This window comes from Pantherophis guttatus, chromosome 17 (genome assembly GCF_059756535.1).
Source record: "Pantherophis guttatus breed Tessera chromosome 17, ASM5975653v1, whole genome shotgun sequence".
Taxonomy (NCBI): domain Eukaryota; kingdom Metazoa; phylum Chordata; class Lepidosauria; order Squamata; family Colubridae; genus Pantherophis; species Pantherophis guttatus.
In genome coordinates, this window is record NC_142079.1 from 11094000 (window position 1) to 11106997 (window position 12998).

A 12998-nucleotide genomic window follows, 5' to 3' on the forward strand; every position below is an offset into this window, starting at 1 on the left:
GCTTTCTTTCTTTTCTTTCCTCTTTTTTTTAGGTGGGTGACATGATTAGAAGCAAGACAGGAAAGAAAGAAAAAGCCTTTTAATATAGGGTGACATGATTAATAGCTAGGGTACGTGGTAGAAATAAAGGGAATATTAATGCATGCATTTTTATGTGATAAAATGAAAGTAACAATGAGAAATAGGTGGGATACTTGAATAATGGTAGATTGTAATCTAATATGGATGTGTATTGTTATTAGAAACACATAAGTTGATTGAACGTAATAATAATGTTTAACCTGATCAATTTTATTTGTATTGGGATACATGGCGCCCAGGTGCCACACTGTTCATGCATTGAATTGTCATTTTTATAAAAATAAAAAAATAAAATAAAAAACTTTGAAAAAAAGAAAAAAAGATGAGACTTTCAGCCCTGGCTAAAATGCCAAGTAACTGCATCTGCCTACCTGGCTTAGGCCCGGAGTACCTGCAGGCTCATCTCCTGCCATCCTCCCATCGTCCGGTGCGCTCACACAGAGCGGGCCTCCTCAGGGTGCCGTCAGCCAGACAACGTCGGCTGGCGGCCCCCAGGGGGAGAGTGTTCTCTGTAGGAGCGCTGACCCTCTGGAATGGGCTGCCCACCAGCCTCAGGACTGCCCCTGACCTCCTCTCCTTCCGCCGCGAATTGAAGACATGGCTTTTTCACCAAATGGGCTGAATCCGTAGGGGTGATTTTAAATAATTTTAATTAATTTTAAATTGATTTTAATGTTTATGTAATTTTTTGTTCGTTTTTGTAAGCCGCCCTGAGTCCTTCGGGAGAAGGGCGGCATATAAATTACATAAATAGATGGATAGATAGATAGATAGATAGATAGATAGATAGATAGATAGATAGATAGATAGATAAATAAATAAATAGATAGATAGATAGATAGATAAGTAGATAGATAGATAGATAGATAGATAGATAGATAGATAGATAGATAGATAGATAGATAGATAGATAAATAGATAAATAGATAAATAGATAAATAGATAGATAAATACATACATACATACATACATACATACATACATACATACATACATACATACATACATACCTGCTGTGGGGTTGGCGTTTGAGAGGCCACAACCTGGGAGGGTGTCATCTGCCCCGGTCCGTGCGTTGTCGGCTGCCCTTGCGGCTGAGATGGCGCTTGAACCTGGCCGTGGGACACAGCAGCCGCAGCGGTGGTGACCGTCACGTTTTGGGACTGAGCCTTCACGTGAATCGCCGCTTGTTGCACCGGAGTGTCGTTCATCTGAGTCGCTTGGGGCGCCAGCTGCAGCGTTGGCGGGAGAGAGCTGATGGGCACGTTGGTGGGCTGCAGCCTCCCGGGCAGCTGAGGTGGTGGGGTGTGAAGACTGGCTGCGTTCTGCACCGGGGGACCTTTGGAAGGGTCGTACTGTTGCTGGCTCTGCTTCTGACCCATCAGCTTCACCGTTTGAGGGGTGGGAGGCATTCCACCTGCAAAGCAAGAGAACACAAGAATTAAGGGAGCTAAAGTCTGTGGGGATTCTCAGTCCTCCAGGTCCCGGTTGTCCCAAAGGTGCTTTTTTTCTTCAAGAGGCAACTGGACTTTCTTGTTTTTTCTTTGAAGAGGTTTCGCTTCTCATCCGAGAAGCTTCTTCAGCTCTGACTGGATGGTGGGTAATGGAAGTATTGATACTCCTTGCAGACAGCTGGTCCTTTGCATCCTTTTAGCGGGTCGTTAAGATCACCGGGAGATTTATCTGTGTTATCAGGAGGGATATGACATCATCATCTATCTCCAATCTACAACACAGTCCTTTCAACCATTCCAAGAAGGCTCCATACCCATTGGCACCCAATTCAGGTGACCCTCAGGGCACAGATAAACCTCCAAGCAAAACTGGCTGAGGAACTCTGGGATTTAAAGTCCACAAACCTTGAAATTGCCAAGGTAGGAGGCCCCTGTGTTAAACCATTAAAGATTCATTAATGCAGCCTTAATGATTAACATGATCCCCCTTCAAGCTTGCCCAGAAAGGGCAGATGCAGGTACTGTTCGACTCACAACCATACAGGTGGTCGTTGACTTACAACCGTTTGTTTAGTGACCGTTTAAAGTTACAACGGCACTGGGGAAAAAAAACGACTTTTATGAGAGTCCTCGAGGCCACTGGAGGTCTAGCTGCATCCTCAGGGTCACCTGCGTGGTGCCAATGGGTGTGGAGCCTTCTTGGAACTGTTGAAAAGACTGTGTTGTAGATTGGAGATAGTTGATTTATTTTATTTATTTTTATTTTATCTCGAATTTATATACCGCACCTTCTCCCGAGGGACTCAGGGCGATGTACAGCCAGATAAAAACATACAATACAAACATTAAAAACAATTAAAAGAATATATATTAATTTGGTCCCAGTTTAAAATGACAAACCAATTAAAAATATTTAAAAATATGTTAAGCCAGCCTGGCTTGCTGAAAAAAGAAAGTTTTAAGGGCACGGCAGAAGGCACGGAGGTCTTGGATTCTCCTTATCTCCGGGGGCAGCTGATTCCAGAGGGTAGGTGCCCCCACAGAGAAGGCCCTCCCCCTGCTGGTCACCAGCCTACATTGTTTGGCTGATGGCACCCCGAGGAGGCCCTCTCTGTGGGAGCGCACGGGTCGATGGGAGGTTGTCGGTAGCAGCAGGCAGTCTCGAAGATAACTAGGTCCTATGCCATGGAGCGCTTTAAAGGTGGTAACCAACACCTTGAAGCGCACCCGGAAGACCACCGGGAGCCAGTGCAGCTTGCGAAGGAGAGGTGTTATGTGGGAACGCCATGCAGCTCCCGTAATTACCCATGCAGCCTCATTCTGGACCAGTTGGAGCCTCCGAGTGCTCTTCAAGGGGAGCCCCATGTAGAGAGTGTTGCAGTAGTCCAGGCGACTACTGGTGATGATGTCATATCCCTCCTGATGACACAGATAAATCTCCAGGTGACCATAACCACCCTCTAAAAGGATGCAAATGACCAGCTGACTGCAAGGAGTTTAAATCCTTCCATTCCCCACCGTTCAGTCAGAGCTGAAGAATCTTCTGGGATGAGAAGCGAAACGTCTTCAAAGGAAAAACAAGAAATTCTAGGTGCCTCTTGGGAAAAAAAAAACACCTTTGGGATAAGGGAGCCAAAGGCTCAAAAACCTATAAGGGTGGCATGCCAGGGGCAGAGTGAAGATGTGAAACGTTCGTCTATTTACTTACTTGGCCAACTCAAAGAAACAAGCCATAAAATATACATAAACCCGTTCTTCACGAACTGGCAAATTCAAAGCCACTGGAGGTATCCCAGCCAGGGAGACCATCGACACAACTTGAGGGTGTCGCCGGATTAGGAAGAGTTTGGCGTAGTGATTCGACCCGCGGAAAGCAAACCTCGCGACGAAGCGAAGGGCTTACATGAAACACCCTACGGCTTAAGAAGGAAGGGGCGACCGACAGTTGCGAAACGAAAACCGAACACGAAGGAGAAATGGAGGCACTAAGGTTCATTAAAAAGAAAAAAAGGGGGGGAAAAATAATAACTACTGGGAGTTCCAAAACTAATTATTTTGGTCACAACGTGCATGAGTGGTGTGGGATTTTTTTTTTTTTTCTTCCATGCCCGCATGCATCGCGCGAGCTTGTATTTCCCAGCTCTTTTTGACATGAACAAGCCACTTCACGCCAAACATTAATTTGCAAGGGGGTGGAGGGGTCGGGGACAGAACCAGAGAGCTCAATAACAAATTATTATTATTATGTTTTAATTCTAGCAGGCTTCTGCTTCCCTCGCCCCAGCCCCTTTGCTAAATTAATCTGCGGCTGGCATGTGGCAACACAGTACCTTGTGCAGTTGGCATGAGCTGTTGAAGAGGGACTCCTGAAGCCACGCCCGGATGCTGAAAAACCATCCCATGACGGCCCACTTCAATTCGGGGTCTCTTAGACGAATCTGGTGATATTCAAATTCCATTTATAAATGCACAAGGGGGGGAGGAGGAGGAGGGGTTTGTCAGGTTATACGGTTTGCAACGGTGCTCCCAGGGAGCTTTAAACGTTGATATTATGAGCCACGGTGGCGCGGTGGTTAGAGGGCAGTACTGCAGGCTACTTCTGCTGACTGCAATTTGGCAGTTCGAATCTCAGCAGGCTCAAGGTTGACTCAGCCTTCCGTCCTTCCGAGGTGGGTAAAATGAGGAGACCCCAGATTGTTGGGGGCCATAGGCTGACTCTGTAAAACCGCTTAGAGAGGGCTGCAAAGGCACTGTGAAGCGGTATATAAGTGCTACTGCTACTGATATCTACAAGCCTACCAGGAGAGAGTTTTGGCCCTAAAAAGAGAGTTTAGAAATATTTTGATGCTGCTGGGTTTCTTTCTTTCTTTTTTTTTCTTGTCTTTTTTAAAATAAATGCTACGAAAGGGCGGCGCGGTTGAAGAATGTTGGTTTCTCAAATACGGCTGTTGGCGGAGAACCTGACATCATGGGGCTTTTCCATCCCAAGAGACTGGCCAAAACGGTTTGGCGTCGTGATGAAGTGGAGGGAGAGCGGTTTCAAAGAAGGGCAAATCGGAAACCGTTTTTGGGTTGAGAGCCTAAAGGGATCGTAAACATTCTGGAGGGGGGGGAAGGAAGAAGAGGAGGAAGAGGAGGAGGAGGAGGAGGAGGAGGAGGAGGAGGAGGAGGAGGAGGAGGAGGAGGAGGAGGAGGAGGAGGAGGCCATACCTGCTGATGTAAGGGCTTGCTGTCTCTTAAACGCTTCGATTTCTATGGCATTGACAGTTCCCGTTACTGGAGTCCCTGCATGCGCCTGCTATCAGTAAAACAAAACAGGAGAAGTCAACAGTCTGTGAATGGAAGGCAGGTGTTTTTTTTTTTAGACCGTTTTTTTTGAAGGGCAGGTCACCCTTGTTTTTAAAGAGTTTAAAGAGCAGGGGTCCCCAACCCCAGGTCGGTGGACCAGGCCGCGGGATGCCAGAAACCGGGCCCCATCCGTGGGAAGCAGGCAGCACACTAAACCAGACCTCCTCCGGTCCGCGGAAAAACCTCTCTCTATGGACCCGGTTCCTGGTGCTCCACAGGTTGGGGACCGCTGGTCTACGGTGAAAGAATTTGAGCTTATTTTTTTATTTCCAAAAGGTTTGCCTTTGTATCCATTTGGTAACGATCCTTTTCAAATATAAAATAAAAGTATAAAAGCTGCCAAACGCAGAGCTATGTGCCAGTTGGTTGGGTCTCTCTTTCCTAATAATACAATATGCAAAGAGCTTCCTCTCTCGCCACTCAAATCTCTCTCACCTTCCTACCATTACAGATCTAATCAACTGATCCTGTATTTTGCATTACAAACAGATCTATCAAGAGCTCAATGCTTGCAGGGATCCACGGGTGGGTTTTCTCCGAAAATTCGATACGTTGTTTTGTCTCCCGTTTCTCTCACCTATAATCGTGCGAGGGACGTTACCTGTCAGTTCTCCACTTCTGTCTAGGTAAGAAACATTTAAGCAATTTGCCATTACAGTGTTACTGAAAATAATTTAACGCACGTAGGGGTTCCCTCCAATTCCCGATGCAGGTTCCTATCTTATTCATGTTTCTCTTCTAAGCCACTGGCATTCGGTCTCCTATATCTACAGCTAGGAAGCCCATATCTTGTCACTGATTTGGCAATGAACATCGGCATTTTTATAAGGGGTGTGGGATTATATACAGTACTAGAGGAGCGGGATATGTCCATGAAATGAGATTAAATGCTCATCCTCATTTTTCCCCCCCTAACAAGCAGTAAAAAGATTCTACTTAATACTTTGCAAGATGCTAAGTATGGTACCCAAGGAAGAAGTGTTTTGCCATTAAGCATGGAGCATCTGTTTAGCCATCTAGTTATCACCAGGGAATCTCTTACTCTACAAGTTACTTTGACTAATTATTCTTTAAAGACATATTTATAGTAAACAGAATGTTTACTAATATAGTCTTTTATATCTGTATTGGTTTTTTTAAATCTACTGTCATGCACTGCCCTGAGGCGCCCTGGGTGTATAAATTTGATAACTAAAATAAAATCAATAATCTAGTTTGAAGAGAAGTACTTCTTTTGATTCATTATCTAAACCCGTCAAGTTCATACACACACACACACATATATATACATATAGTGTGTGTGTGTGTGTGTGTGTATTACCCTGTTTCCCACAAAATAAGGCATCCCCTGATAATAAGCCCAATCGGGCTTTTGAGCACATGGCAATAAGGTCAAGCGCTTATTTCAGGGTTCAAAAAAATATAAGACAGGGTCTTATTTTCGAGGAAACACGGTGTGTGTGTGTGTATGTGTGTGTGTGTGTGTATATATATATATAAATATTGTATTTTTCGGAGTATAAGACGCACCTTTTTCCCCCTAAAAGGGGGTGAAAATTTAGATGCGTCTTATACACCAAATGTAGCCCCGCCCACCCACTGCCCATCCTCTTTGGCCTCTGCCTCGCAGCAGTTACCTCCTTGCAAGCAAACAGCAAGAAAAAACAGCTCCTTTCAGCTCCAGCACAGCCTAATTAGCACAAGTTGATTGGATCGCCGCCCGACTCTCAGCTGATTTGCTCTCAGCTGTTTTGGGCAGGGCTCTGCTGCTTGCTGCAAAGAGATAAATTGCTGGGAGCAGCAATTGCTAATTGATTGTGCTAATCAAGCTATGCTGAAAACGAAAATGAAAGTAAAGCAGGCTGTTGGTGTTTGCTGCAACGAGGCACAATTGCTGAGAGGCAGAGGCAGATTTCTTTCTTCTTTTCCTCACCAAAAAAGATAGGTGCGTCTTATACTCCAAAAAATACAGTATATATTTATATATGTGTGTGTGTGTGTGTGTGTGTGTATTTATGTTTTATATATATTTGTGTGTATATATTTGTGTGTGTGTAGTGTATGTGTATATATATATATATATATATATATATATATATATATATATATATATATATATATATATATATATATATATATATATATATATATATATATATACACACCATGTTTCCCCAAAAATAAGACCCTGTCTTATATTTTTTTGAACCCTGAAATAAGCGCTTGGCCTTATTGCAATGCACTCAAAAGCCCAATTTGGCTTATTATCAGGGGATGTCTTATTTTGGGGGAAACAGGGTAAATATATATGTATATGTATGTATGTATGTATATGTATATATATACTGTATGTGTGTGTGCATAATTTCAATATACAGTATATATATAATATATACAGGACTGGATTATTGATCTCCAGAGTTTCTAGTAAGCCTATTTCAGATACATTGAAAACCAATATAAATTTCCATAAATAAATAAACAAACTAATAAACAAACAAACAAACAAATAAATAAATAGGAAAGCATATCTCATGGCTCTTTTCCCTGCCTAAAGGCTTCTGCACTAATCAGAGCTCTGTTGTTTCTGAATGGGAGAAGCCATGGTCTACTCTAAGTAAACTAACAGAACAGAGAAAGGCAATATCACCTGACATTTCTACTGGTCTTATTTACTGATGAATAATCTGCTGGTTATTCCTTATCGATTTAAAACATTTCTACAGCTGCCCCTATTATAACAAACTCTGAGGGGCTCCCAATCAGAAATGAAAATTAACATACAGAAGGTAAGTAAGATAACCCCCCCACAAAAAAAATGAAAGTAAGTCAAACTATTAAAGAAAACAGGTAAAAACAAAAACCTGGTGCCAAGTTATGGTAACACTTTTTAAAATGTCTAGGTGCCTCATGTGATATTTTTTAAAAAAAAAATTAAATAAGATTTATTTATTTATTTTGATTTTGATTTATATGCCGCCCTTCTCCGGAGACTCAGGGCGGCTTACAGGGCGTTAAGCAATAGCCTTCATACTTTTGTATATTTTATACAAAGTCAGCTTATTGCCCCCACAAACCGGGTCCTCATTTTACCCACCTTAGAAAGGATGGAAGGCTGAGTCAACCTTGAGCCTGGCAAGATTCGAACTTACTTTAATTGCAGGCAGCTGGAAGCTAAATACTACCTTTTAACAGTAGCATTAGTCTGCTGCGCCACTCAGGCTCTTAAGCTATTTAAGATATAAACATCTAGCTATCTAAAATATTGTTATTTTTTTGGATCCCAGAGGTCCTATAGGGAGGATAGACCAATATCAGGTGGGGATTTTGGGGCTCATCTGACCAGAAATGGACATTTTGTGCCTGACCCATGGTTATGGACAGGCAAATGTCTCACTGTAGCCCTTTTGGGAGTACACTCAACTCGTGGTCTCAAAAAAGCCAAATACAGGTAGTCTTCGATTTACGGCCGCAATTCAGCCCAAAATGTCCATTGCTAAGCGAGACCAATAAGTGAATTTCGCCCCATTTTACCTCCTTCCTTGCCACCGTTGTTAAGCGAATCGTTGCACTTGTTTAAGTTCAGTCGCAGGGTTGTTAAGCGAATCTGGCTTCCTCATTGACTTTGCTGGTCGGAAGGTCGCAAAAGGGAGATCGCGTGACCTCGGGACACCCCAATAAATACGAGCCGATGGCCAAAGCGTTTGAATTTTGATCACGTGACACTGCAGATGCCGCAACGATTCATTAAGTGTGAAAAACGATCCTGTGTCACTTTCCCCCCTCCCCGTGCCGTTGTAACTCCAAACGGCCGCTAAACGAACGGTCGTAACTCGAGGACTACCTGTATCTCTCTGGCCTCAGAGCAAACTAGGTTTGAGAGCTTCATTGCCTAAAATCTAAACGCCAAAACTATCCATCTTCAGTCGCAGGAAGAACAAATGCCTAAGTCTGTGATGGCGAATTTAGCGTGTCAGAGGTGGCACACAGAGCCCTCTTTTTTTTTTTTTGAATTTTTTTTTATTTTTATTTTTCATCAACATGTTTAAATGTAGAGTCTTTTATCCATCCTTATCCATCGTTCGTTCATCTTATTCTTTAATTTCTGTTAGCTAATTAATGAATTGTTCGGGTCTGCTCTTTTACCATTTCCTTCCTTTGTTTTATTACCACCTTTCCTTTTTCTCTTCCATTCTTTCTCCTCTTTTCTTTTACTTTCCTCATTCCTCCTCTCCTTTCCTTTTCTACTTCCTCTCCTCTTTCCCCTCTCCTCTCTTCTTCCTCCCCTTCTTACCCTCTCTCCTGCTCTTCTTTCCCCTTCCTTCTTCCTCTCCTTTTCCCATTCTCCTTTTCTTTTCTTCTCTTCTCTTCTCACCTCCCAACTCCCCTACTTTCCCCTCTCTACTCCCCCCCCTTTCCCATTCCCTTGTTGTTTCCTTTTTTAATTTTAAAGAGCCTTGGTGGCGCAGCAGATTAAAGTGGTGTTAAGTGACACCAGCTGCTTGCAATTACTGCGAGTTCAAATCTCACCAGGCTCAAGGTTGACTCAGCCTTCCATCCTTCCGAGGTAGGTAAAATGAGGACCCGGTTTGTGGGGGCAATAAGCTGACTTTGTATAAAAAAGAACACCGCTTAGGGGGGGCCGAAAGCCCTACTAAGCAGGTATATACAAAAGTATGAAGGCTATTGCTTAACGCATTGTAAGCCGCCCTGAGTCTCCGGAGAAGGGCGGCATATAAATTGAACCAAGTAAATAAATGAATGAATGAATGAATGAATGAATGAATGAATGAATGAATAAATAAATTAAATAAATAAATAAATAAAATAAATAAATAATAAAATAAAATAAAATAAAATAAAATAAAATAAAATAAAATAAAATAAAATAAATAAATTCAATCTAAGATGGTATTCGAGCAGACCCGATTTCTATTTACATACATCTTCATTTCAAATTTCTTTTTTACTTTACAATTATTCCTCTTCTAATATTCCTGTACATTGTTAATCAAACACAGAGCCCTCTCTGTGGGCACACGCGCCTTCTGGTTTCGCAGGCGCCAGAGCGCTAGAAAACAGCCTGAAAACGGCCCGAAAAACTGCCAAAAAATGGCCAAAAAAAAACCCCAGGCCATTTTTCAGGCTGTTTTTCTGGCCACAAATGGCCAAAAAAACCCAGGCATGCATGCACAGGCCAGATCTTTGGGTTTCCAGCGCTCTGGCACACACACATGTACACACATTCCATTTTGGGCACTCGGTGCCAAAAAGGTTTGCCGTCACTGGCCTAAGTCCTAGGTTTGAAAAGTCTCCTGTTTTTTTATAACACTCAACCATGGTTTGGCATTAGTACCGAATCAAGGTATTACTGATTCACACATGCCGCAAAGCCCATGCTTGCTTCATTAGCACATTTAATCCTGTAATGCATTCATTTCTGAAGGAATTAGCATGCCGCTGGACTCGACAAAGTGCGCTGACTCGATTTGAACCAGAAAGGAAGGAAGGCGCGGTTGCAAACTCGCCGTTTTTGCAGGTTAGCATTTGGGGAACCACCGCCGAACCCCCCCACCCCCCCAGAAAAGAATTTTTAGAAAGATTCCACAAACAGAGAGAGAGAGAGAGACAGACCCACAGTTACCAGGTAGAACATACAAAGGAACCAAAGGACAAGCAAACCGAAGTGGAACACGTTAAAAGCTGAAAGTTAATGAAATCAGCCAGCAACTTTGAGACAAGTTAAATAAAATAAAATAAAATAAAATCTTTCTTGGTAGCCCATGGACACTCATGCATTTGAAAAGTTCAAATGTTTTTACTGCTCATTTTTCCAAAATGAGGAGGGATGGGTTGTTGGGAGGGAGGGGGAAAAAATACAGACTTCACTTTCAGTTATACCAAATCTGACTGAGCAAAAATAATGATCATCATCACTATTATTATTATTATCAGCATCAGCATCATCTGGGATGAAACTCAAGAGTTGAAATCCATTGAGAAAAAAAGTACCTGGAACGGTTGCTGCTGGGTTGAAAAAGCAGCAGAAACATTTGGAGGAAGCTGGGTTGCTATAGCAACAGGAGTACCAGTCTGCCCATCCTTTCCTGTCACAACCTTTACCTGGGAGAAGGTATTTTGGGAGGGGGAGGGGAAACAAAAAGGGAAATCATTTTTTTTCTTTCATTCTCTCTCTCTCTTTTTTCTTTTTTTGTATCCCAAAAAGAAAAATATGATCAAAGCATCCTGCTTTGCGTTATAGCAATGGGATTGAGACAAAAGGCGTTAAGTTCATTTAACTCTTCATTATTTTTGTTTAAAAGAGTTTTTTGTTTTTTTTTTAATTTGATTTATATGCCGCCCTTCTCCGGAGACTCAGGGCGGCTTACAGCGCGTTAAGCAATAGCCTTCATCCTTTTGTATATTTTATACAAAGTCAGCTTATTGCCCCCACAAACTGGGTCCTCAATTTACCTACCTTAGAAAGGATGGAAGGCTGAGTCAACCTTGAGCCTTGGCGAGATTCGAACCCTGCAGTAATTGCAGGCAGCTGGTCTTAATAACAGGGTGCTTTAGACCACTGTACTACCAAGGCTCTTTGTTTGTTTGTTTGTTTTTTGTGAAGAAAGGCAAAGTTTTGTTGTGGGGGTTTGTTTGTTTGTTTTTTGGTTATCTATCAAAACAGAGCGAGGGACAAACTAGCAGCGAATTTTCTTTTTCTTTCCCTCCCTCTGGCCATGCAAAAAAGTCTAAATTGAAATTGCATGTGAGACATTAGCGTGGGTTAAAGTCTTTTTGAGATCTTGGCTTTCTAACAAACGACAACATTAGCGTGACAGACAGTTGACACTCAGAAAAGCCCCCAGACACGTATTAAGCAATGAGTGTGTAACACCCCCCACTGTTCCCCACCACCCCAACCGTCACCTAGGCGAGCGATGAGGTGCGTTGCTTTAGCTTAGCAGAAGGTGGCGAAGAAGAAGGAGGAGGACAGTACAATATACAAAGCGAAGGAAGAGACACGGGAATACCTTAGGTGTCGACGTGTCGCACGCTATCATTTGCTGATCGGACAAGTTGGGTGCTCCGTGGTTTTGCGAAAGGTTTTCCTAAACCGTGTGGCGTTCTCTGAGCTTGGTGGCTAGCTTGCGGGCGTTTCGCGACCCAACTAGGTAACATCATCAGTGTTACAAGCAGGGTGGATTTGATTTAAATCGAGTTGATTTAAATCACAATTTAAATCACGATTTAAATCACTAGTAAAAAGGCTTGATTTAAATCAACTCGATTTAAATTGTAATTTTTAAAGAGCAACTGTCATCTCTGCTACTCCTTTGACCTGCTGTTGACGCACCGATAGTCCCAGTGTTGCAGAATATACAGCCTCGTGCTACGTAACTAAGCCCCATTTCATGCTGAATAAACTAAATTATTTATGTATCTTAAAGAGAAAACTATCTTACGATAGATTTTTACCCCAAAAGTTTTTTATTAAAATAAATTTGATAAAAATCAAAAAAATCCGATTTAAATCAAAAAAATCTGATTTTTTTCATTTTTTTAAAAAAAATCATTGATTTTTATCCACCCTGGTTACAAGTTACGAGTGGGGATTTGCTTTCTTTTGTATACGGCTAGTCTTCTCACTTACGGCCACAACGGAGGCCAAGATTTCTGTTGTTAAGGGGGACGTTTGTCAAAGTGAGCTTCACCCCGTTTTACGACCTTTCTTGCCACGGTTGTTAAGGGAATCACTGTGGCCAGCAAGTTTCGTAACCCGGCTGTTAAATGAAATCAGGCTCCCCCCCCCCCCCATCAACTTTGCCTGACAGAAGGTTGAAAAGGGGGGGGGGGATCATGTGCCCTTGGGACATAGCAACGGTCGTAAGTACGAACCGGTTGCTGAGTGTCTGAATTTTGATCGCACGATCGATAGTCGTAAGTCACTTTTTTCAGTGCCATTGTAACGTCGAGTGGTCACTAAATGAAGTATTGTAAGTTGAGGATGACCTGTATACTAGTGGCTTGGTGAGAATGGCCTTGGTGGCTCCTTGATAAGGTAGTTATTTACAGTTTGATTCTTTGTCTAGACCAGAGGTCTTCAAACGTGGCAGC

At 42.6% G+C, this 12998-nt stretch overlaps 1 protein-coding gene across 27 annotated transcripts in view; it reads right to left on the bottom strand.

Annotated features, from left to right (window-relative positions):
* EP400 (E1A binding protein p400) overlaps positions 1 to 12998 on the bottom strand; it is a 103960-nt gene that overhangs the window by 83307 nt on the left and 7655 nt on the right. For 20 of the 27 annotated variants that reach the window (XM_087880297.1, XM_087880296.1, XM_087880291.1 and 17 more), the window contains exons 3-6: positions 10896 to 11006; positions 4746 to 4833; positions 3866 to 3973; positions 1092 to 1498 (exon numbers count right to left, since the gene is read on the bottom strand). In XM_087880297.1, coding sequence (XP_087736423.1) covers positions 1092 to 1498; positions 3866 to 3973; positions 4746 to 4833; positions 10896 to 11006 — 714 coding nt within the window. The remainder of the gene's footprint in view (positions 1 to 1091; positions 1499 to 3865; positions 3974 to 4745; positions 4834 to 10895; positions 11007 to 12998) is intronic. The other 7 variants (XM_087880301.1, XM_087880298.1, XM_087880303.1 and 4 more) reach the window with 3 other exon arrangements.